The sequence below is a fragment of the Lagenorhynchus albirostris genome, chromosome 14 (assembly GCF_949774975.1).
Source record: "Lagenorhynchus albirostris chromosome 14, mLagAlb1.1, whole genome shotgun sequence".
In the NCBI taxonomy this organism is placed as follows: Eukaryota; Metazoa; Chordata; class Mammalia; order Artiodactyla; family Delphinidae; genus Lagenorhynchus; species Lagenorhynchus albirostris.
This window is the reverse complement of record NC_083108.1, coordinates 50,821,464-50,849,116: the sequence shown is the minus strand read 5'-3', so window position 1 is coordinate 50,849,116 and position 27,653 is coordinate 50,821,464. Positions and strand designations below refer to the sequence as shown.

Genomic DNA, 27,653 nt, shown 5'->3' with positions numbered 1-27,653 from the left:
TCATAAGCAAACAAACATGTCAAAATGCTACTACATTTCAGTACTTCCTGGCTTCATAAAGGCAGACTCTTATATGTACCTTAATACTTATTTGTGGAGAAGGAAGCTTTTAATGCCACTAACCAAGTAATAGTTTTGCATTTTTGTCACCACTTGAAGAACTTGAAAATGAAATTGTATACTAATCACAATATATGATCACTATAATCCATTTACATTCTACTTCTCTCAAGAAACTTATCCGCTTTAAATGCAGAAGTAAATTATATATAAAATTTCCAGTTTCACAATTCTTGTTCCTTAGAATTCCCCCAGAAATGTAGATTTCTAACTACATCTAACTTTATATTCAAAGCACATGAAAATCACCTTTAATTTTACTAAAGATAACGTAGTACTCACTTTCAATATCGCAGTACATGATTTTATAAGTGTAACGAAACACTCTTAGGAGAAACTAGTCACAAACATTAAAATGAGGGCTCTTCTACAAGTCATTAAAACTTTTGATGTTTTGTTTTAATTACTATTATACCTTAATTTAAAATAAGAAAAAAGTTTACTTTTTCTATTGAGTAGTATGTACCTTTTGTGTAATTCTACAAGGAACTAAGGCAAACACAGTCAAGTTGTTTTTACTTCCTTGGATGAACAACAGATTCATTGATTGATATCATTCAGAATACGCTGAACTGAAAACTATTTTATTTTTTTTTAAATAAAAGATCATTGTGTGTTGATTTTAATCACCAACCAATGAATAGCTAATTTAATAACACTAACATTCAACTATCAAAATAATCATTTAATAAGTAGAAAGGTATCATGATTTTAACAAGTTTAAAAAGTAAGGAAGAATTTTACATTTTGAAGCATGCCTGAATAATGACATATTAAGACTTCAAGACGGGGAAAAAGAGGAAAAAACTTTCTAATGATCATCACTGCCAGTTTACATATAAATAAATATCTAACTAATTAAATGTGTACAATCCATGAAATATTATTTTTGGAAGGAATTTAAGTAACCACTAGAGAAAAGGTTAAGCTCCATTAAAATACTGTACAGTAGGTTACTAAATATAATTACTTGGAAAAATAAAAAGTTTAGGTACAATCTTTTTACAATGATGCATGTAATTTACCTTTTAATGCAGTGATTTAATACAGTGATAACATAATAGAACCTTTTGAAAGAACTTTATTTTCTACATCTCAACTGAAATTGTTTTGTTCTTATTGTGTGTGTGGCTTGTCAGTTGTACCTATCATCACAATTAAACTAATAGATACTAGTTTGCCTATCTGCTTCTGGTCTTTTGTTCAAAATAAAATGTTAAATTACTGCCTAAGCCTTAAGCCTCATGTTTTCCTCTTCCAAAGGTAACTACCTGCCTAAAATTGATATATTTAGTCACTGTTTTTTAAACTTCCTCAGAACAGTGATTTCTAAAAAAGTGGCCACCCATACAAAAATCATCAAATCAAAAACAGAAATACAAGAAATTCAAAATTCTAGGGTTATAATCTGCGTAGATCTGGCAGTATAAACTAATTTAAAGTGCTCAACTTTTTTCTCTTTCCTTGAACTTCAATTCCTTTATCTAAGTTTTTAAAAATCATGAGAACAATGAAGACAAAAAATAAGACACTAAGTAATTCTTTTTTATCCAATCCATTAACCCAACAGCCCCAACATGCCATTTCAGTCTCTTCTGCCACGTGTCCTCCTTACTCCTTCCTGCTCATCATAAACCAAGTTCAATTTATACCAAACTCTTGGTTCCTCAAAGGTATCATAACTTTTGGATGGCTTAACAAACACTGTTCCTTCTCTGCCTGAATTGTTCTTCCTCAACTGAGAAATCTAGCCCATCCTTTAAGACTCAACTCAAATACTACTTTCTTTCTGGAGCCTTTCTTTACTCCAGCATCTGTGTATCATTACTTTCTCTACAAGCTTCCACCATTATAAAGGTATGTATAAGTTACTACTTGCTTCTGTATTTCTCCCCACAAGATGGTAAAATCTACAGTTTTTAAGAAAAAAAGAGCGTATTATTTTTCATGTTTCTAGCGACTGGGCATTCAAAATATATTTCAAGAATAAATGGTCTCATGCAGTGAGTTTATCATTTTCTCATACATATTGTCCCCATAACTCTAAATGGGGAAAGATTAGAGGGAAGAGGTTACTTTTGCTGTCTCAAGAACTTTTCACAAGTTTTGGCTCATCACAGGCTTTTGGCCTAACACAATTTTTACAGATTTGTACTACTCTTTTGCATTTATCCCTGGATATGTACTCACACTTGACAGAGTCATTCATATTCTTTCCAATCTGAGCTGAGAACTGCCTGTGCAATAACTTTGGTTTCTGTGGCTGCAGCCTTCTTATAGTTACCCCTTTTTGAAATTTCATCCTTCACTTGGAATCACTATTAATAGGATTTATCTTTTCAATAAATTTGATTAAATTTCCTAAGCTTGGAGCACATGCCTAACTGTGCCCAGAATTTCTTTCCCTCATTAATAGAAAGTCTTAGGCAGTGGTTCTCAACTGAGGGCAATTTAGACCCCCAGGGGACATTTGGCAAAGTCTTGAGACATTTTTGGTTGTCATAACTGGGGGAGGGGGCAGAGCTGGCATCTAGAACGCAGAGGCCAGGGATGCTGCTCAACATCCTACAACACAAAGGACAGCCCCCCACATCAAAGAGTTATCTGACTCAAAAATGTCAACAGTACTACTGCTGAGAAACCTTGGTCTAAAGTGAAATGAATGCTTTGTCTCAAGGTCTCTGTCACATCCTAAATGCTAATCAATTTAGCATTTCTGGTCACAAACTGAGAACAGCAATTATTACTCTCATTACTTTCTCAATAATAAATCATTGGCAAAGCAAATTAAAATTTTATCAACAGTTCTCTATGCTTTTATATAAACGGAGAGCTGATACATCATTAGCAATAGCTATTATGCTACTACTTTTGTAATTTGCATTAGGAAAGCTATAGTATGCTACCAAGAAATACCATTTGTTTTTTTTAAATTTTTTAACCACTTTTTAAAATCGGAATATAGTTAATTTACAATGTGTTAGCTTCAGGTGTACAGCAAAGTGGTTTAGTTATACATATGTATATTCTTTTTCAGGTTCTTTTCCATTATACTTTATTAGAAGATATTGAACATAGTTCCCTGTTATACAGTAGATCCTTGTTGTTTATCCATTTTATATATAGTAGTATGTATATGTTAATCCCAAACTCCTAATCTATCTCTCCCCACCCCACCTCCACTATCCACTTTGGTAATCATAAGTTTGTTTTCTATGTCTGTGAGTCTATTTCTGTTTTGTAAATAAGTTCATTTGTATCTTTTTAGATTCCACATGTAAGTGATATCATATGAAATTTGTCCTCTGACTTACTTCACTTAATATGATAATCTCTAGGTCCATCCATGTTGCTGCAAAAGGCATTATTTCATTCTTTTTTATGGCTGAGTAATATTCCATTGTATGTATATACCACATCTTTATCCATTTATCTGTCGATGGACATTTAGGTTGCTTCCATGTCTTGGCTATTGTATGTAAATAGTGCTGCTATGTACATTGGGGTGCATGTATCTTTTTCTAATTACAGTCTTCTCTGGATATATGCCCAGGAGTAGGACTGCAGGATCATATGGTAACTCTATTTTTAGTTTTTTAAGGAACCTCCATACTGTTCTTCATAGTGGTTGCACCAATTTATATTCCCACCAACAGTGTACACCCTCTTCAGCATGTATTGTTTGTAGACTTTTTGATGATAGACATTCTGACCAGTGTGAGGGGATACCTCTTTGTAGTTCTGATTTTCATTCCTCTAATAATTAGCAATATTGAGTATCTTTTCATGTGCTCTTTGGCCCTCTGTATGTCTTCTTTGGAGAAGTGTCTATTTAGATCTTCTGCCCATTTATTGATTGGGTTGTTTGTTTTTTGATATTAAGTTGTATGAGCTGTTTGTATATTTTGGAAGTTAATCCCTTGTCAGTAGCATCGTTTGCAAATATTTTCTCCCAGTTCGTAGGTTTTTTTGCATTTTGTTTATGGTTTCCTTTGCTGTGCAAAAGCTTTTAAGTCTAATTAGGTCCCATTTGTTCATTTTTGTTTTTATTTCCATTAATCTAGGAGGAGAAAAATAAAAAAAATAGTGCTGCGATTTACGTCAAAGAATGTTCTGCCTATGTTTTCCTCTTAGAGTTTTATAGTATCTGGTCTTACATTCAGGTATTTAATCCATTTTGAGTTTATTTCTGTATACAGTGTTAGAGAATGTTCTGCTGTCCAGTTTTCCCAGCACCGCTTATTGCAGAGACTGTCTTTTCTCCATTGTATATTCTTGCCTCCTCTGTTGCAGACTAACTGACCATAAGTGTGTGGGTTTATTTCTGGGCTTTCTATACTGTTCCATTGATCTATGTCTGTTTTTGTGCTGGTACCATACTGTTCTGATTAGTATAGCTTTGTAGTAGAGTCTGAAGTCAGAGAGCCTGATTCCTCCAGCTCCGTTCTTCTTTGTTTTGGCTATTCAGGGTCTTTTGTGTTTCCATACAAGTTTAAATATTTTTTGTTCCAGTTCTGCGAAAAATGCCATTGGTAATTCGATAGGGATTATACTAAATCTATAGACTGCCTTGGGTAGTACACTCATTTTAACAATATTGATTTCTTCCAATCCAAGAACATGGTATATTTTTCCATCTGTTTGTGTGCTCTTCAATTTCTTTCATCAGTGTCTTATAGTTTTCAGAGTACAGGTCCTTTGCCTCCTTAGGTAGGCTTATTCATAATTATTTTATTCTTTTTCATGCAATGGTAAATGGGAGTGTTTCCTTAATTTCTCTTTCTGATATTTCACTGTTAGTGAATAGAAATACAACAGATTTCTGTATATTAATTTTGTATCCAGCAACTTTAGTGAATTCATTGATGAACTCTAGTAGTTTTCTGATAGCACCTTTAGGAGTTTATATGCACAGCATCATGTCATTTACAAACAGTGACAGTTTTACTTCGTTTTTCCAATTTGGATTCCTTTTATCTCTTTTTCTTCTCTGAATGCTGTTGCTAGGACTTCCAAAACTATGTTGGACAGAAATGGCGAGAGTGGGCATCCTTGTCTTGTTCCTGGTCTTAGAAGATCTTGTTCCTGGTCTTAGAAGAAATGCTTTCAGCTTTTCACCATTGAGTACAATGTTAGCCGTGGATCTATCACATATGGCCTTTATCATGTTGAGGTACGTTCCTTCTATGCCCTCTTTCGAAGAGTTTTTATTATAAGTAGATGTTGAATTTTACCAAAAGCTTTTTCTGCATTTCTTGAGATGAACACCTGGTTTTTATCCTTCAATTTGTTAATGTGGTGAATTACACTGATTTGCAGATATCGAAAAATCCTTGCATCCCTAGCATAAATCCCACTTGATCACAGTACATGATCCTTTTACTGTATTATTGGAGTCAGTTTGCTAGTACTTTGTTGAGCATTTTTACGTCTATGTTCATCAGTGATATTGGTCTGTAATTTTCGTTTCTGTGGTATCTTTCTCTGGTTTTGGTTTCAGGCTGATGGTGGCCTCATAGAATGAGGTCAGAAGTGTTTCTTCCTCTGCAATTTTCTGGAATAGTTTCCGAAGGACAGGTGTTAACTCTTTTCTAAATGTTTGGTAGAATTTACCTGTGAAGCCATCTGGTTATGGACTTTTGTTTGTTGGGAGTTGTTAAATTACTGATTAAATTTCAGTACTGCTAATTGGTCTACTCATATTTTCTATTTCTTCCTGGTTCAGTCTTGGGAGATTGTACCTTTCTAAGAATTTGTCCATTTCTTCTAGGTTGTCCATTTTGTTGGTGTATAGTTGCCCATAGTAGTCTCTTATGATTCTTTGTACTTCTGTGGTATCGGTTGTAACTTCTTTTTCATTTCTGATTTTATTGATTTGGGCCCTCTCCCTTTTTTTCTTAATGAGTCTGGCTAAAGGTTTATCAACTTTATCTTCTCAAAGAACCAGCTTTTAGTTTCACTGACCTTTTCTACTGCTTTTGTCTCTATTTCATTTATTTTTGCTCTGATCTTTATGTTTTTCATTCTACTAACTTTGAGTTTTGTTTATTCTTCTTTCTCTAGTTGCTTTAGGCATAAGGTTAGGTCGTTTATTTGAGATGTTTCTTGTTTCCTGAGACAAGCCTGTAGAGCTATAAACTTCCCTTGCTGGGTTTATTTTTTGAATCCAAACAAATGCTCTCTACCACATTTTTCCTTTCAGGTTCATGGATTTTTTTCATACGTACAATGATCTCCATTACCTTCTTTTAGACTGGTAGTATCTGTTTAATAAGTATGCTTTCGTATTAACGTTAATTGTGAATCTTGTACCCCCAAATCGCAGTGAAATTCACAATGGTTTACAAACATATACAGTCAAAAATCACCATTTCCACATCCCCCTCCTCCTCCTTCCAGTGTGTACCTGCCCCACAACATGTTTCTTCCCACCAAGACAGTTTGATTTTATCTGGATACCTTTCTAACCCTTACTTTAAAAGTTCACCTTAAAATCTTTATCAGTTCTGTGAGGCTAATAAACATTTTCTTTGTAGTCCTTACTATTTAGGTATCATAGACCAGAGTGCAGAAAAGCAAATCTTTATATTTAACTAGTTATTCAGTCAAAGGGTCACAGATTCTCTTTTCCCTTTCAGTGTCCATACATGCTTCAACACAAAAAGATGAAAATACAGTTTGTAATATAATTAGGCCTGAAGCTGAAAATATTTCAGGCTGCTATACCTTAAAGCTGGTATACTTTAGTGAGACTTGAGCTGAATTACTAAAGAAAAAGATTTTATTCCATGTTCCAGGTGTTATTCTTAGATCACTACATCTGATACCTGTCAGCAAAAAGCAATGCAAAGCAACATTTACCTTCAGAAAAATAATTTTGATGTCCCCACTAATGAAAGCTATAAAAATCCATATAAATGAATTTCAGCAACATGCAGAATACTATCCTATGAAAATCTATTATTCTGTGTGAAATATTACATAAATACAACTTTAGGAGTTGAAGGAGAATGTTATAATGTCATGTAAGTGGGAACCATACAGTATGTACCCTTCTGTGCTGGGCCTTTTTTTTGGGGGTGGGGGGGTGCCTGGCTTTTTTCACTTACCACAGTGCTTTTGAGATTTATCAATGTTGTTGCACCTATCAGTAATTTACTCCTTTTTACTGTTGAGTATTCCATTATGTGGTGTACCACAATTTATTTACCCATTTATCAGCTGATGTGCATCTGGGTTGCTTCCAGTTTACAGCAATTGTAAATACAGGCTCCTTAAATATTTTCACATAGGTCTCACATAGATATATACTTTCATTTATCTTACATAAACACCCAGGAGTGGGATCCCTAGGTCACGTGATAAATGCATGTATAACTTTATAAGAAAAATGCCAAACTGTTTTCCAAAGCAGCTTACCATTTTACAAACCAACCAGCAATGTGTCAGAGTTCAGCTGTCCCACATTTTCACATATACTTGATATTGTCAGTTTTTTAAATTTTAGTCATTCTAATAAATGTGTACTAATAAATGTGTACTGATGTGTACTGTGGCCATAATTTGTAACTTCCTGATGACTAACCATGTTGAACAGCTTTTCATGTGTGTCTTTTTTTGAGAAATGTCTATTCAGATCCTTTGCCCATTTTTAAATTGGATTGTCTTTTTATTATTGAGTTGTAAGTCTTTAGATATCAATCATTTATCAAGTACAGTAAGTCCCCTACATATGAACGAGTTCCATTCCGAGAGTGCGTTCGTAAATCCAATTTGTTCGTAAGTCCAGCAAAGTTAGCCTAGGTACCTAACTAACACAACAGGCTATATAGTACTGTACTGTAATAGGTTTTTAATACTTTTCACACAAATAATACATAAAAAACAAATAAACAGAAAATAAAGAAAACATTTTTAATCTTACAGTACAGTACCTTGAAAAGTACACAGTACCAGCTACATCACCACTGCTTCTACGTTTGCTTCTGGACATCCTGGGTTTGAAATAAAGATACTGTACTACTGTACTCTATACAGTACTGTAAAGTACACAAAGCACAACCACTTGTAGAGGATGCACGCAAGTGACAATGTACACCAGACCTCTGAACTAACTTACGTGATTGGACATGTGAACACATGTCACACGTTTCAAACTTTGCAACTTGAAGGTTCATATGTAAGGGACTTATTGTATAAGATTTGTTAACATTTTCTTCCATTCTGTGAGTCACCTTTTCACTGTCTTTTAAAAAAAATTATTTATTTTTTTTGGCTGCGTTGGTTGTTCGCTGCTGCACGCGGGCTTTCTCTAGTTGCAGCGAGCAGGGGCTACTCTTCGTTGCGGTGCACAGGCTTCTCATTGCAGTGGCTTCTCTTATTACGGAGCACGGGCTTCAGTAGTTGTGGCACACGGGCTTCAGTAGCTGTGGCTCACAGGCTCTACAGCGCAGGCTCAATAGTTGTGGCGCACAGGCTTAGGTGCTCTGCGGCATGTGGGATCTTCCCAGACCAGGGTGCGAACCCATGTCCCCCACACTGGCAGGCAGATTCTTAACCACTGTGCCACCAGGGAAGTCCCTCTTTCAACTGTCTTGATAGTGTCCTTTGAAGCACAAAAGTTTTTAATTTTGATGATGCCCAACTTATTTATTTTTCTTTTCCTTCTTATACTTTAGGTTTATACCCAAGAAACACTTGTCTAATCCACAGTCATGAAGATTTATGCCTATGTTTTTTTTCTAAGAGTTTTACAATTTTATATTCTGAATTAATTTTGTATGTGGTGTGAAACAGAAGTCCAACTTCATTCTTTTGCATATGGCTATCCAGTTGTCTGAGCAATGTTCGTTGAAAAGACTATTTTTCCCCTTTCACTTGTTTTGCAACCATATTCTCCCAGTCAGTGGTTTACCTGTTCATTTTCTTAGCAGTATCACCTGAAGAGAAAAAGTTTTGAATTTTGATAAAATCTAATCTATCTTAAAAAAAAAAAACGGTTTGTGCCATTTGTGTCTCATCTAAGAAATTCTTGCCTAACCAAAATCACAAATATTTTCTATGTCTTATTCTAGAACTATTACTAGTTTTAGCTCTCACATTTAGGTCTATGATCCATTTTAAGTTGATTTTTGTATATACTGCAAAGTAAGGCTTGGGTACTGAATTACCTTGTCAACTTTGTTGAAAATCTACTGACTGCATATATAAGGATCTATTTCTGTTCCATTTATCTCTATGTTTATTCTTTCATTTCATTATACTGCCTTGATCTTAAAATCCAATAGTGTTAGTCCTCCAACTTGGTTCTTACTTTCCAAGATTGTTTTGGCTATTCCAGACCCTTCACATTGCCTTATGAATTTTAGAATTAATGGTTACTTTATACAAAAAAGCCTGCTTAGGTTCTGAGAAGACATGGACTCCATAGATAAATTAATTTGGGGATTCCTGACATTTTAATACTGAATTATCTAATCCATCAACATTGAATATCTGTCTTTTTTTTAAAGGTCTTCTTTCATTTCTCTCAGTATATTAAATCATTTTCAGTATACAGGCTTACACACATTTTGTCAAATCTATCCCTACATTTTTCATGCTTTTGCTTCTACTGTAAGTGGTGCTATATTTGCTATAATGTCAATTTAAAATTGCTTACTGCTAAACTGTTTTTTGTATGTGAATCTTCTAGCTTGAAACCTCACTGATAAGTTCTTGAGGCTTTTTCTGTAGAATTTTGAGGATTTTCTATACAGAAAAATACAGTGTCTGAATAATTTTAAATTGTTCCTTTTTAATCTATATGATTTTTCTTTATTTTACACCTTACTGCACTGTCTAAAACTTCCAGGTCAACACTGAATGAAGTAGTGGGAGAAGACATAGTTGCCTTTTCCCAATCTTAGGGGAAAAGTATTTAGTCATACACAGTTAAATACAATCTGAACTATAGGTTTTTTGTGGATTCTCTTTATCAGGGTATGAAAGTTTCCTCCAGTTCCTAGTTTGCTGAGAGATATCTGTAAACCAAGAATGGATACTGATTTTTTTTCAAATGCTTTTTCTGCATCTACTAAGATGATATTATGGATTTTCTTTTTTAATATGTTAATATGATAGATTACACTAATTGATTTTTGAAACTTACACTAACTTTGCAATCCTGGTATAAACCCTACTTGGTCAAAATTTTTACCTAATGCTAGATATGATTTGCTAAAACTTTTAGTATTATTCTCTGTACTTTTCTTCAATCTGAAAACTAGACTAAACTACACAGGTTTATCCGTTTAAAATAGTTTTCTTTAGCTTTATACTTTCATTTCATTTTACTTATTTCTACTGTGGCTACTGATGTTTCTATTTACAAAATACAATGTAAAGGCAAACTTAGTATTATGAAAGCAGCAATGTTGCATAGCAAAAACAGTAACAGATATTTAAAAGCATGTGTTCCAATTCTTGCTACCCTACTTCACAAAATTACACACCCCAACTTTGTACTAACAAGGATTCATCCTTTTGCCTCCCACCAAATAAGAAGGGGTAAAGTTTCTCCATCTTTTTAGTTCTTCTGCTGTATTGTTAAGTAGGAAGGTGAAGCAAATTAAACAGCAATAAAATTTTCCTGCAATTTCAGTAAGATGTGAGAAATTAAGAAAAATTTTTTAAAAGTTTGCAATTCAGAATCTGGCACTATATTCCAAAATAAAATTAAGGCTGAAAAAATAATTTTATAAAGAAGAGAAAAACAGAAACCAAAAAAATTGATAAGTAAAATTCTGAGCCAAGATTTCAAAGTGTAGAAACGATAAAAGAAATTAAATCTAGTTAAAAAGATTTGACTATTTAGAAAAATAAAACTTTTCTAACAAAACATATGTAACCAAAATTGAAAGATAACACTAAAATCAACCCAACCTAAATGTATCGATATGTATGGTTGAGGAACAGATAAAAAAAAATGGAGTGGGGAGGATTTTATAAACCAAAATCTTATTATCAATTATTTAAGATGAAAAGATTGAAACTACCTTAATAAGTTCTCTAATCAAATTTTAAATGATAAATATCTAACATCAAAATCCAAAAAAGAGTTTTTATAAAAGAACATCTGTAAAACTTAAATATAAGCCAGCTTTCACGGAGAAAATTCTCATATCTCAGTGGTAGGAGGGCTTTTCATATGTAATTGATTCTCACCTTCAGGTACTGAAACATAATAGCTAATTCATTTATAAAAGAAAAATAGAGGATAAATATAATATTATTGAAATTCAATGTGCATGTATGTATACGCTTATTTTAACATATTTATTTTAGCCATTTACTTTTTATTCCCTTGTCTGCAAAATATTTTAGATTCTCCTGATAAGCTCCCAAACTGACAAGGTTTCTTTCCCATTTCCTACTCCTTTGATGTAGGTACTATTGATGAAATAACCAGAGTAGATAGAAAGAAAAAAAGGGGGGGGGCTTGAATTATCTAAGTCAATATTTCATTATATATAATCTGCCATTAACCTCCACAACAAATTACTTACATCTGCTTAAAAAGTTGTCAATATTTTTGTTTTTTCTTAAGGCAGGAAAATCCAAATCATATACCAAAGCATCCAATCCATCCTAAACAAATAAACAAACAAACAAAGTTAGTTTTTTGGTTCACACTATGAGCACTTTCCTTTTTTATGAGTAAAGAATAAAATATATGCTTCAACATTTAATTTGCCTTACTCTCATACAACTTGCATTCATTTAACACCTTCTACAAGGTTACATGAGTACTGGGAGAAGAGAAAATTTGGTTTTATTTCATACAGAGTTTTCACCTTCTAACTCTCCCAGGCAGAGGAGCAGCAAAATCACCGCAAATTGGCTACAAGTGACCTCAACTCGTGCCCTTTTCCCCCCATATAAGGGAAGGAAATTTTACTTTTCACTTTCCCTTAACTACTGCATTTATTTATTTCACAGACACTCATAAAAAACAAATGGCCTATATTTTTGACTACAAATATTTTATAAGGTAGTATCAAATATTAGTTCCTAAAATGTGAAGTTTAGTATAAAATAAATTCTGCACTTAGATACATTTTTATGGTATGTTTTTTATAAATATATTGGGTTTTCATAACAGTTCTATTTCTTTCTTTGAAGCACTTTCTAAAGCAACTATTAGTAAAGGACAAATATGGGCTTTTACTTTTACAGGGATATTTAAATATTATCTAAGCAAGTGCAGGGCTATGTGAAGGTGTACCAATCAGTGTTGAAATGGGAATGCATCTATTCAGATTATACCTTGTCATGTGGTAGGAGCAGAGGAAACATTCAGATAATCCCAAGTAATCTTCATTTTATTTAACTGGGGAAATTTAGTTTGCTACAATATAAAAACAGAAGCAGCAAAGGAAAACACACCTTCTGGAGACCATGTACAGTCATGTTCATAAGAGGTTGAAGGAGAAATCAAGCCAGGGGATGTATACTTTGTATTAAGCCAAAGGTGTGAGTAACTCAGCTATTTTAGAGTACTTAAAATATTTCCCTAGGAAACCAAAAAGCCCAGTCAAATCTTAATAGGTTTTAAAATATATCATTGCTTAGGCTGGAAACTGACCATGGAGAAGATGACTAGTAATACCAATGTTGTTGACTGCTTGAAGAGACCAACCCACCCTATCACTGGCTTTTCAGAATTCAGAGGTTTGTACAGATCTGAAGAAAAAGTTCCTCCACTAGAGAAAGTTCATCTTGAGATACATTTCTTAGAGTCTTATAAACCATTTGAATAGTTCTGTTAATTATTTTTACAATAAAGAGACAAGAACCTTTACTTGGTCTATTCTAAACTGAAAACCAATCAATAAATATATGAATTCACTATTTTCTAGGAAAAGGTAAATTAAATATATATATACACACCCATTTGACTAGGTTTTAAGTTCTTTGAGGCAGAAACCACAGTTTAATCTCATTTTCTCCCACAGCACCTAGCAAAATGTCCTGAACAAGTGTGCATAAAATGTACATTAAACCAATGATTTTTATGCTCCACAGCAAAGGCATTATATTAGTCAAGAAATAATACTGTTCTTAGATTAGATACTAAGTTTCACTGCATCGTGTCACTCCAAAAAATTATACCGATTATAGAGTAGTACAAATAATATTAGCTACACAATTTTAGGCTGAATTTTGATAAAGTCGTCTGGGAAATGCAAGTAGGCATAATGCAATAAAATCAACATATTATTATATCTTATAATAACTATTATTTTAAGAGCTCTTAGTACACATCTACTTCCAAAGACACTTCCCAGTTTTAAAAGGTTCAGAACACCTAAATTTGTAACAGCTTATATTGTTTTCTAGTATCAAATAAAACATTAAAAAGTGAGGGAAAGGGCTTCCCTGGTGGCGCAGTGGTTGGGAGTCCGCCTGCCGATGCAGGGGACACGGGTTCGTGCCCCGGTCCGGGAGGATCCCATGTGCCGCGGAGCGGCTGGGCCCGTGAGCCATGGCCGCTGGGCCTGCGCATCCGGAGCCTGTGCTCCGCAACGGGAGAGGCCACAACAGTGAGAGGCCCGCGCACCGCAAAAAAAAAAAAAAAAAAAAAAAAAAGTGAGGGAAATGTGTATTAAATTTTACTTACAACACGCTCTCTTCAGTAAATATACTGAAAACAACTGCCTCCAATTTTATTCCAAATAAGCTTTTTTTAATTACTAAATGTTAGACAGAAAAGAACCTCAAAAAATAACGTGTTTAACCACCTCATTTCATAGCTAAGGCAAATAACAATCAGAAATATTAACTGACTTGTCCAATGCCACACAGCTAGTTAGTAAGCTGTGTTATAATCAAAATATGAACTCTTAGTCTAGTCGTTATAGAAATAACATGACCATGATAAAAACATGATTTAAAAATCCTGAATCTCTTTAAAATGAAGTTAGGAATTGAGAATAAACATGTATATTTAAATCCAAGATGTACTGTTCAAAATTTAATAGAAAATCACAAGTCATTCTTCTAATTAAAACTAGAAAGTACACTGGTTAGGACTCAAACCTAGTGTTCTGGCTCAAAATACTACGTTTTCCCTAATACACCACTATTACCTCTTCTGCATGACCTTCCCTAAACTACCTATTAAATCTAACAGTTCTCCTGTATTAGAGTTATTTTTTACTTTAATCTTCACAGCTAATTTCAGATGCTGTGAGTAAGCTAAGCCCCAGAACTGAGCAACACGTTTTACTCACAGCATGGCAGGCACTGTTGGCTCTCCTACCCCAACAATTATTTCCCCCTTCTACTTTCCTCATTCAACTTTGATTTTGTTTGGGCTATCCACCCTCCTCCATGAGACTACAAGCATCCAAGAAGGGAGAGACCTTCCCCAACTCCAGGAGGTCACTTCTGATTAGTCTAATCTAAGCTAAACATGGAGGCCTATTACTCTTGCCAGTGTTCAGCTTAAGTACAGGAACATGGTAATAATCTGACACATGTAACATGAGGGAAAAACCTATAGAAAGGTTTCTGGGTAAAATTTCTTCTCTCTTGAAAGAAATACACGTCAGACATAGTCTCTCCTTTCATGAGAAACTGTTATATCTGTATGTGACACCTTAAACAACAGCAGCCACCTTGGGGCCTCAAGGGAGGTTGGCAGGAGAAAAAGCCAAACACAATGAGGATGACAGAGACAAAAGATGGAAAGAACCTGGGTCTCTGATGATGTTTGTTGAACCACTGAATTAATCTACTCTGGAACCTATTCATCCCATGCTTTCTCGAGATAATACTTTTTCCTTATGGCTTAACTCAATTTACATTGGATCTTCTATTTCTTGTGACTAAAAGCATCCTGAAATACACAGTAAGAGTTCATTAAATGCCACTGAATCGATGTAGGAGCTATAGGACTTATTGCACTGAGAGGATCATCCATTCAAATAGTGAGATCAGGGGCAAGACAGGGCTGACAAAAAGTGTCACTCTTTGGTAAATATTGTTTGTATAACTGTATGGCACTATGGGAGAAGAATGATTTTTGATTCATATTAATAATTAAGTGAATTCCAGATGGGTCAAAAGAATTCAACCATGAAAAAATAAAACATTTTAAATTAAAAAAATAAACATAGTATATTTACATATTACTGTTGGAAGGACAAGTCACATAACCTTCCTGAGCCTCCGTTTTCTCTTTTGTAAAATGGGAATAACTAACTACAACTCAGAAAGGATTTGTGAGTTAAATGAGTGAAGTGTATGAAGTGTTTGACCATTAAACAGTCCCACTTCCCACTCTTTCCTTTATTTCTCTAGATGACATTTGAAAGTTCTACAAGTTAGTCTCACTACTGATAGAAATGACATAAAGAGAAAACAGATATTTTAATCATGTGGTCATAAAACCTTAAGAGTAAATCGCAGGTCATGATGTTAAACTGTTCCCAATGTAGTAATCCCATATATAACTAAAATTTTTTTCTTTTTTACGTAAGGCATCTGACTTTTGCTTGACCAAGAATTCAATCATGCCTTTGTTAATGGAAAACCACCTGCCTCCGCTGTTTATGGTCACTAGGTGTCTGGACCTATCACCATACGCTTTAATTTTACAGACGTAGGAGACGGTATACGGCTTTTCAGTAACACTCATAAGTAAAAATTATATGCCTTTTATCAGAGAAATAAAATGGGGAAGAAGGTATTCTTCTAGCATAATCTAAGGCATATACCAACAGAGGCTAAGGGGAGTCAAAACACTGGGGTTGGGGAGAGGGATGCAGGCTTCCACTTTTAATGAAGTAGAGAAGCTACACAAGGTAAGAAATGTCCATATCCAACCACAAAGTGGGCCAAGGAATCCTGACTTCTATTCAACACTCTGAAGTTCTCTAAAATAATGGAGAATAAGACTTCCCACTTCCTAAAGTCCATATTCTAGTATGAGAATTCAGGACCTTAATAGAAATTAACATTCTTCCAAGTGCAAAAACAATTCACAAGGAATGGCAGTCAAAGCACGTAGTCCCACTGCTCCTTCACTCAATTTTAAGATTTATGCAGGAAGGAAAGGTACCCTCTACTTTCACATGTCCATCATATAGCTTAATCATCAGTATAAGAATTACAGAGGAGAAAACGTAGGAGAGGAGTCAATCAATGTCAATGAATTACAATAATTAAATTCTTTGCTACTTATATTTGAAAAATGATAGTAGGCCAGTTATAGCAGTGTATTTTGAAAGAAGCTAGTCACACCAGAGAAGTATTTTCACATAAACACACAAAGGCAGGCATAATTAATGACAAGTATAACATTTTACAAGAATCTCTAAAGAATGGACATTTCACATTTCTTAAGAAGTACTGGTATTAGGAGGGAGGAAAGCACCAGTTGTGTTATCTCACAACAGAGTTTAAGCAAAGGAGAAACAGAAGAAAATTATTCAACTGAACACCTCTGCAAACTTTAGTCTCTGGATAGTTTTAAATTACAAAAGTAAGATTCCGGTGTAAAATATCATTTAGGATTAGATCCATTAGTAATAATACATTTGTTATAAGGTATGAGACTATAATGGCACTAGGAAAGGAAAATATATTATGTATAAAAAGCATCAATTTGTTTTTTGAATTTGTAAAATTTCAAAATCAAAATTGTTACTTATTTCTAAATAAGAAATATTTTTTGAGAAACTGAAAAAAAAAATCCATTAAAACTATGGCAGTAAAACCAGGGCTTCTGGGACTTCCCTGGTGGTCCAGCAGTTAAGAATCCGCCTTCCAATGCAGGGGACACATGTTCGATCCCTGGTCAGGGAACTAAGATCCCACATGCCGTGGGGCAACTAAGCCCGTGCAACATAACTAGAGAAGCCCATGAGCTGCAACGAAAAGACCCCTCCCCACCGCATGCCGCAACTAAGACCCGACGCAGCCAAATAAATAAATAAACATTGGGGGGGGGAACAGGGCTTCTGAAAACCAAACTGCTTCTAAAATAGGCTGACTTTTTTTCTTTTTTTTTTGACTGCTGTCAAATGTTTGATGACAGAGGATGTACCATTTGAAGAAAATATTTTGGGTCCATGTTAATCTCTTTGTTAGGTAAAGAGATAAGAAATTTCTCAAAATTAAATCACTGATATGAAAATGGAAACAGATTTTCCTCAGGGAATTTTAACAACTTCTGATATTAAATACAATTAAAATCTGTTTAACCAATGTGACATTACTACATACATGCCAATATTCCCTAGGACAATTATAGTACAAAAAATTAAGTATTCCAAATACTTAGTAAAACATACAGTGGCTCTTCCCAATCAATCTCAAACTATACCTTTCCACCCTCATATTCTGTACATACATATATCTAGGCTTGAGCCACAGTGTGCTACCAGTCATCTCCCAAATGGCCCATGCTCACTCTATCCCACTGCCTTTGCACCTGCTCTTTTCTCCAGCTGGGATGTGAATATTTATGTTTAGACTGCCTCAAATGTTTGTGCTGCCTTCCCCAACACTCTGAGAAAATGTTAAAAAATAAAACACCTATGTGCTTCCTATTTAGGAATTACCGTACTTGTTACATTGTAATTATTTAAGTCAGCCTCCTCCTCTGTAGGAAAACAGGGATAGTAATAGTAATAATAATGAAGATAGTAATAGTAAAATACTTCCTGTCTCTGCAAGTTCACTGATTAGTAGGTAGAAAAAGTAAATAATACAGGATCCTCAGTGTTACAAAGTAGATACTACACAGAGAAAGGACTGCTTAATCAATTGGGGCTTCATAAAAGAGATGAAATATGAGTTGATTCTTTTTCTCTTTAACCATTTTTTTATATTGAAGTATAGTTAATTTACAATGTTGTGTTACTTTCAGGTGTACAGCAGTGATGCAGTTATACTTATATCTATCTGTCTATTCTTTTTCACATTCTTTTCCATTATAAGTTGTTACAAGATATTGAATATAGTTCCCTGTGCTTGTTGTTTATCCATTTTATATAAAGTAGTATGAGTTAATCCCAAACTCCTAATTTATCTCCACTCCCCAATCTCCTTTGGTAACCATAAGTTTGTTTTCTATGTCTGTGAGTCTGTTTTGTAAATAAGTTCATTTGTATTATTTTTTAAGATTCCACATATAAGCGATATCATATGATATTTGTCCTTCTCTGTCTGATTTACTTCACTTAATATGATAATATCTAGGTATTTCATTGTTTTTTATGGCTGAGTAATATTCAATTGTACTGATATATATATACCACATCTTCTTTATCCATTCATCTGTCGATGGACATTTAGGTTGCTTCCATGTCTTAGCTATTGTACATAGTGCTGCTATGAACACTGGGGTGCATGTATCCTTTCCAATTAGAGTTTTCTCTGGATATATGCCCAGGAGTGGGATTGCAGGATCATATGGTAACTCTATTTTTAGTTTTTTTGAGGAATCTCCATACCGTTCTCCATAGTGGTTACACCAATTTACATTCCCACCAACAGCGTAAAGAGGGTTCATTTTTCTCCACACCCTCTCCAGCATTTATTATTTGTAGACTTTTCAATGATGGCCATTTTGACCAGTGTGAGAATATACCTCATTGTAGTTTTAATTTGCATTTCTCTAATAATTAGCGATGCTGGGCATCTTTTTATGTGCCTATTGGCCCTCTGTATGTCTTCTGCCCATTTTTTTAAAATTTATTTATTTATTTTTGGCTGCTTTGGGTCTTCGTTGCTGCACACAGGCTTTCTCTAGTTGCAGCGAGTGGTGGCTACTCTTCGTTGCAATGCATGGGCTTCTCATTGTGGTGGCTTCTCTTGTTGCAGAGCACAGGCTCTAGGTGCGTGGGCTTCAGTAGTTGTGGCACGTGGGCTCAGCAGTTGCGGCTCATGGGCTCTAGAGCGCAGGCTCAGCAGTTGTGGTGCATGGGCCTAGTTGCTCCACGGTATGCAGGATCTTCCTGAACCAGGGCTCGAATCCGTTTCCCCTGCATTGGCAGGCGAATTCTTAACCACTGCGTCACCAAGAAGTCCCTTCTGCCCACTTTTTGATTGGATTGTTTGTTTTCTTGATATTAAGCTGTATGAGCTGTTTGTATATTTTGGAAATTAATCTATTTTCTTCCAATCCGTAGGTTGTCTTCTCGTTTTTTTTTTATGGTTTCCTTTGCTGTGCAAAAGCTTTTAAGTTTAATTAGGTTCCATTTGTTTGAGCTGATCTTTAAAGAAGAGAATTCAGAAAGAGTAAGATGGAGGTGGGGCAAGGCAATCTAGAGAGAAGAAAAGCAAGAAAAGTTTAGAGAATGAGAGTAGGATGCTCTGGTCCCATAGGGTGAGAAGGAGGAGGTACAGGAAACAATGCTCTGAAGATGGATTACAGAATGTGTATAAAAGGTATAACATACCATGCTAAGAATTTCAGTATTTATCTTATGATATCCACTTGGAACCACAGGAATTTTGGGGAGACGAAGAGTGACATGACTGTTTTTTATTTTATCAAAGTCTGACAATGATAAAGACAGCGGATTAGAACAGGAAGAGACAGGTGGAAAAGGAAGCAATTAGGAGGATACTGTGGTAATACAAGCATAGGAAGATATCAATACAAGTCTGAACTAAACTGGGGCAATAGGAATGGAGGATTAGAAGCAAAAGAACCTGATGAATGACTGAAAGAGGGACAGGAAGGATTAAGAATGATTATATAATTATAAGAATGACTATCTATCTTCTAGTTTAGGTAAGAAGATAGTGACTTCATTAACCAAGGCAGAGAATACAATCTGGAGAGAAAAGATAAAGATGTTAGATATACTGAATTTGAGGTCCCTGTAGGATAGCTGCCATTTTATGGATAACTAGATGGCAGTTAAAAATATGAGTTTTGAGTTCAACAGAGAGACTGGACTGTGATACAGATTTGGAAGTCATGAGAATACACTGAAATCCACGGTAACAGATGTAATTACCCAACAAGTGTAAACAAAGGGGAAAATGAAAAAAGAGTGAACAATAGCGTCCTGGGAAACATTAACATCTGAGAGATAAGCAGAGCAAACATGACCAATGAGCAATAAGAGAGGTGGGGAAGGGAGATATATAATAGCATCATGAAAGCTGAACTAACTCTAGAAGTAACTTAAGAGCAAAGCAAAATGCCACCATGAGGTCAACTAGAATGAAAAATGCAAAAGGAGGCAAATAATTTGTGATTAAAATGTCACTGATAATAGTTGTACAACAATATAATGCCACTGAACTGTACACTCAGAAGTAATTAAAATAAGTTTCACATTATATATATTTTGCCACAACTTTTTTAAAAACTCACTATTGGACATCAGCAAAATGGCAGACTAGGAAACTCCAAACTCTCATTCCCCTAAAGAAATGTGAAAAAAACCCAGAAGCTCTCTGAACCAACTTTGTAAGAGCTCAGGAAAACAAAGGTTAAGAGCAATCAAGCAAATATCCAATCAAGTAAAAGCCATATTCAAATGGTAGGAAAGTTTTGTGACATGTTTACTCACTGTTACCCCACTCTCTCCTGGAGTGGGGGTGGTCTTGGTCTTGAGTAGGTAACAGATTGGTTCCCACTTCCCCCACCTTGAACTTGAGGGAGCAGAGTAAGACCGTATTTGTAAACTATTATGTATGTCTGTTTTAACCCATCTGGGGGATGCCTGAAGGACCAAGGCAAGGACCTTTCTGTTTTGTGTAACTAAGAATACAGGTAGACAAAGCAGTGGGGGCACAGCTCATAAAAGCTACGTGACAACTATAAACCCCACAGACTCCTGAGGGAAGAGATTATGGTAGAGACATACAATAGACCATCTAGGCCCAGAGAAGCTGGAGTGAGACTCTTTGGGAAATTCTTCTTTTAAAGGTCAGTATCAACCTTAAATAGAATGCTTCTCAGAGTGGAAGGGGCATAAACCAGCTTATAATGGGTAGAAAAGTTAATGGAAAAGGAACAAATGAAATAATGGCCAAAAGAAATGAGAAAGATTAGAAGCTTGCATGATTTAAAACCTGTATTTGATGAAATACTTTTAGGTAGAAGAGACATTTTTATAGAATAAAAATGATTAAGTGAGGTTCCAAAAAAAATGTAAGGGAGGACAGAATTAAGATACAGAGTTGATACATCAACCTTATAAAAAATAAGAAGACTTCTATATAATCAGTATCCTGTCAAAAGGGCACGGAGTCATATTCCAGTCTAGAACACTTAATAGTCACCATGATCTTAAGCAAGTTATCTAACCCTTCACAGCCTCAATGTTCTCATCTGTAAAATAAGGATAACAACAATAACTACCACATAGGTCTGTTGTATTGTAAGAAACTGATATATCCTAAGAAGTCACAGAAATATACTCATGGATAATTTCAAAGAGGATCTGCCTCCCTATCACTTTAACAGTTTATAGGTATGGGTGAACACAAGCTAGACTTTGTGTTGGCATGAATAACTGAAAAAGTTCAGGTGGTTCGATTTTGTTTTGGGGGAGAGAGTTTATTTTTCAAATTTTTCCTTCAAGTGTCTGATTCGTTTCTTTGGGGAAAAATAAAGCACGTCATATGTTTAGTTAGCAGTAGTATAAAAACATTTTTCAAAAAAACCAGCTCATCAAATTTGTAAATGAAAGTGAGAAAAACAAGCTGATTTCCAGCCAACTATATCTGACTAATAAAAAATGAAATGCACTTTCCCCTCCCAGTCTAAAGCCTTTTATTGAGTCGTAGAAATGGCTTGGGGAATCTTCATTTTTGAGTCCTTGTTACCATTAGGTTGGTACTCGTCGAAGAGCCAAATCTATTGGTTATTTTAATAAACACCAGTGTGTGATCTTGACTATTTAATAAAGAGGAAAGGGATGTAAAGCAATGCTTCCCTTCAAAGGCAGCAAAATGACTCACTTGCCATGTGTGCTTCATATCACCCTAATCAGCACATATAGTTACAACGTGGTATAATTTTTCAGAATGATTGTATTTTGCTGTTGAATTAAAAAATAAAATAATATTGTTTAAAATAAAAGTAAACAGCTCGCTGTTATCTTTTTAAAGTTCCTATACAAATTTTCATAAAACTAGACCTTGATCATGGCGGGAAAAAAAAGAATGAACAGAGACTCAGAGACCTGAGTAATCATAACAAAAGATTTAATATCACTGGAGGTCCAGAAGGAGAAAAGATAATGGGACTAAAAAAGACTGAAATAAATGAAGGCTAAAAATTCCCTACATTTGGCAAAAGACATAAACCTCTAGATTGAAGAACCTAACAGGATATCCAAAGAAATCCAAACCAACAACAAAAACCTGTCAAAGTAGAATTCTATATCAAAAAAAAAAAACAAACAAGATAATCTCAGATGACAAAAAACTAAGTGATTTGTGACAAGCAGACCTATCCTAAAACAATGTAGCTGACATACAATATTAAAGGAAATTCTTCAAATAGAAAATGATAAAAGAAAGAATCTTGGGATAAGAGGAAGAATGAATGAAAAAGTAAAAATACAGGAAAATACAACACACTTTCATTCTCTTGAAAGTTGAAGCAAAAAATTTTAATATGACCTGACTGTTTCTCATTGTTTCTCATATAAAAAGACATTAAAGATGAATATATTATATACTAGGACGGTAAAGGAACATAAAGAAGATAACTCTACCCTTCACTCGAACTAATAAAATGTCAACACCAATCAAATGTGGTAAGTTATATATGTCTAATTGAATACGTAGAGTAACCAAATAAAAAAGCTATACAAAGAAATACACACAAAAGCATAATAGGTAAAGAAGCCTGTTTCCCCCATTTGGTTGGAAGAATATGATGAACCTTCATTGTTAAATTCTAATTCTGGAACATAAGATTACATCGTAAGTTGCCCAGGATAAAATCAGTGGCATCTACCTGTGTACCAAAACTCTCAGACTTATGATTGGAAAGAAATTCTTTCCTTTGAAGCCTCTCCAGCTTGTGTGATAGTAACCTCATTATGTGAAGACCCCTGAGCCAAGAATGACTCAAGCCTGAAGAGGTTTCCATCTTCTACCACAGTGATGGCTGGCGTCTGTTCACATTCCAACACTCACTCTCTCTCTCTCACACACACACACACACACACACACACACACACACACACACACACACAGAGGCAATGACAATAGTCATTAGCTGCTCTAAGAAGGGATACTGGACTAGAATGGAAAAGAGGTCTTAGTTGTAAAATAAGGGCTTGGACTTCCAGTATAAGATGAATAAGTCCTGGGGATGTAATGTACAGCAGTGACTACAGTTAACAATACTGTGTTGAATATTTGAAAGCTGCTAAGAGAGTATATCTTAAAAGTTCTCTTCATATATAATTTACTATATGAACAAGCTAAAGAGGAGAAATCACATGATATTAACAGATGCATAAAAAGTATTTGACAAAATCCAACTCCTATTCATGAGAAAAATTCTCAGAAAACTAGAAATAGAGGTGAACTTCCTCAACTTATAAAGAACATCTACAAAAAAACCTGAAAATAACATCAAACTTAATGGCAAAAATCTATGATATCCCTCATATCAAAAATCAAGAAAAAGGCAAGGATGTCCTTTCTCACACTCTTAATTTAACATAGCACTGGAACTCACAGCCAGCTCAATAAAGTAAGGGAAATAAAAGGCACACATATCAGAAAAGAAATAAAATTGTCCATATTTACAGATGGTATTATTGTCTATGAGGAAAATCACAAGGAAGCTACAGCACAAAAATAAACAAAAAACACCTAGAACTAATAAGTGAGTTCCACAAGGTCATAAGATATAAGATCAACATTCAAAAACAACTGTATTTCTGTATATTAGCAATGAACATGAAGAAACCATTTGCAATGGTTTTTTGCAATGCCATTTACATTTACTCAGATAAAAAAAGAATATTTAGGAATAAATCTAACAAAGCAAATATAGAGTTTATGCTGAAAACCACAAAATACTGATGAAAGAAATTTTTAAAAGATCTAAATAAATGGAGAGACATATGGTGTTCATGGATTGGAAGACTCAAAACAGTAAAGACATCAATCCTCCCAATACTGACGTATAGGTTTAACACAATTCCTATCAAATCCCAGCAAGAGTTTTTGTACATGTTGTAGATATAGGCAAGATTGTTCTAAAATTTATATGGAAAAGCTAAGGAACTAGAAAAGCTAAAACAATTTTGAGAAAGAATAATGTGTAGGAATAACTGTACCCAAGTTTAAGACCTACACAGCTACAATAATCAAGACAGTGTGTGCTACTCATGGAAGGACACACATACAGTACTCCCTTGGCATCTCTGGGGGATTGTTTCTAGGACCCCTGCAAATACCTAAATCCAAAGATGCTCAAGTCCGTTAAATAAAATGGCACAGTGGAATTCCCTGGCAGTCCAGTGGTTAGGACTTGGTGCTTTCACTGCTGGAGCCCGGTTCGATCCAGTCAGGAAACTAAGATCCTGCAAGCTGCACAGTGCGGCAAAAGAAAAAAAAAAAAAGCATAGCCTTTGTATATATTATCCACACACCCTCCCCTATACTTTAAATCATCTCTAGATTACTTATAATACCTAATACAATGAAAATGCTATGTAAATAGTTGCAATTACAATGTAAATGTTATGTAAATAACTGCTGACTACAGGCAAATACAAGTTTTGCTTTTTGAAACTTTCTGGATTTTTTTTCCCAGACTGTTTTCAGTCTGCAGTTGGTTGAATCTGTGGATGTGGAAATTGTGGATACAGTGGGCCAACTGTATAGATCAATGGAACAGAACAGAAAACCAAGAAACAGACCCACACAAGTATAGCCAAATGATTTTTGACAAGGTACAAAAGCAATTCAATGGAGGAAGGTAGTCTTTTCAATAAATGGTTTTGGAGAATTGGATATCCATTAAAATAATGAATCTCAATCTAAACTTCACACCTCACACAAAAATTAACTCAAATTGGATCACTCATTTAAATGTTAAAGTGTTTAGGAAAACAGGGTAAAATCTTTGAGAACTACAACTTAGTGAAAGCTTCTGAAACATGACACAAAATGTATTTTAAAAATCTAAAAAATTTTTGATAAATTGGACTTTGTCAAAAATAACTTTTGCTCTGCAAAAGATCCAGGTAAAAGGATGAAAAGACAAGCCAAATACTGGGGAAAATCTTTTGCAAACCATATATATTAGAATAATTGAATAACTCTCAAAACTCAACAATAAAAAACAATCTGAGCAACTGACAAATCTCCAAAATCTACAAGCAGCTCATGCAGCTCGATATCAAAAAGACAAACAACCCAATCCAAAAATGGGCAGAAGACCTAAATAGACATTTCTACAAAGAAGATATACAAATTGCCAACAAACACATGGAACGATGCTCAAGATCACTCATAACTCATCATTAGAGAAATGCAAATCAAAACTACAATAAGGTATCACCTTACACCATTCAGAATGGCCATCATCAAAAAATCTACAGACAATAAATGCTGGAGAGGGTGTGGAGAAAAGGGAACCCTCTTGCACTGCTGGTGGGAATGTAAATTGATACAGCCACCATGGAGAACAGTATGGAGGTTCCTTAAAAAACTAAAAATAGAACTACCATGCGACCCAGCAATCCAACTACTGGGCATATACGATGAGAAAACCATAATTCAAAAAGAGTCATGTATCACAATGTTCATTCCAGCTCTATTTACAACAGCCAGGACACGGAAGCAACCTAAGTGTCCATCAACAGATGAACAGATAAAGAAGATGTGGCACATATATACAATGGAATATTACTCAGCCATAAAAAGAAACAAAACTGAGTTATTTGTAGTGAGGTGGATGGACCCAGAGTCTGTCATACAAAGTGAAGTAAGTTAGAAAAAGAAAAACAAATACTGTATGGTAACACATATATATGGAATCTAAAAAAAAAAAAAAAAAAAAAAAATTGGTTCTGAAGAACCTAGGGGCAGGACAGGAATAAAGACACAGACATAGAGAATGGACTTGAGGACACGGGGAGAGGGAAGGGTAAGCTGGGACAAAGTGAGAGAGTGGCATGGACATATATACACTACCAAATGTAAAATAGATAGCTAGTGGGAAGCAGCCGCATAGCACAGGGAGATCAGCTCAGTGGTTTGTGACCACCTAGAGGGGTGGGATAGGGAGGGTGGGAGGGAGGGATACACAAGAGGGAAGAGATATGGGAACATATGTATATGTATAACTGATTCACTTTGTTATAAAGCAGAAACTAACACACCATTGTAAAGCAATTATACTCCAATAAAGATGTTAAAAACAAAACAAAATCTGATTAGAAAATGGGAGAAAGATATAGACAGACATTTCACCAAAGAGGATGTACTGACTGGCAAATAACTGCATGAAAAGATGCTAAATATCATTAGCCATTAAATAAATGTAAATTAAAGTCATTATGAAATATCACTATATACTCATTACAACTAATATGAAAAATAGTTACAATACCAATGCTGATGAGAATGCAGAGAAACTGTATCTCTCATACATTGCAGGGTGGTATATAAAATGGTAGAGCTACTCTGGAAAATAGTTTTACAGCCAGTATCATATGACCTAACATTTGCACTCATGGGCATTTATCCCAGAGAAATGAAAACACTGTACATGCAAAAACCTGCACACAAATGCTCATAGCAGCTTTATCTCTAATAGCCAAAAAATGGAAACAACAAAAATTACCTTCAGTAGGTAAATGGCTAAACAGACTGTGGTATATCCACACTATGGAATGATACCCTGCTATAAAAAGGAATGAACTACTGATTCCTGCAACAATGGGGATGGATCTCAGGGGCTTTATGAGTGAAAAAAACAATCTCAAACGGTTGTATATTGTATGATTTTTTTCTAATAACATTCTTCAAATGATAAAATTATACAGATGGAGAACAGATTAGTGGTTTCCAGGGGTTAGGGATATGGGGGGTGGGGGGATATGACTATATAGAAGTAACACAGGGAAATCTTTGTGGTGATGGAATAGTTCTGTATCTTGATTGTAGCAGTGGCTACAGGAATCTACACATGTGGAAAATGGCACAGAACTGTACACACACATCAAACCAATTGCAATTTGCTGGTTTTGATACTGTCCCAAGGTTATGCATAATGTAACCATCAAGGGAAACTGGGTGAAGGGTGCATTAGACCTCTCTGCACTATATTTGTAACTTCCTGTAAATCTGTAATTATTTCAAAACAAAAAGTTAAAGACAAATGACAGATGCCAATAGCAAAATGACACACAGGTTGGAATTATCTAACAAAGACTTAACAAAGACTTTTAAAACAGCTATTATTAAAATGCTCCCCAAAATAAGGGCAAACACTTGGAATTAATGGTTAGACAGTGTAAGCAATAAAAAAAGAACTAAAT

General features: G+C 34.8%; 1 protein-coding gene across 3 annotated transcripts in view; it reads right to left on the bottom strand.

Moving 5' to 3' along the window:
* Window positions 1–27,653, bottom strand: part of ROCK1 (Rho associated coiled-coil containing protein kinase 1) — a 148,047-nt gene that overhangs the window by 100,530 nt on the left and 19,864 nt on the right. For 2 of the 3 annotated variants that reach the window (XM_060120837.1, XM_060120838.1), the window contains exon 2: window positions 11,667–11,748. The exons of the other annotated variant lie outside the window; for it this stretch is intronic. In XM_060120837.1, the coding sequence (XP_059976820.1) occupies window positions 11,667–11,748 (82 nt within the window). The remainder of the gene's footprint in view (window positions 1–11,666; window positions 11,749–27,653) is intronic. 3 annotated transcript variants of the gene reach the window in all.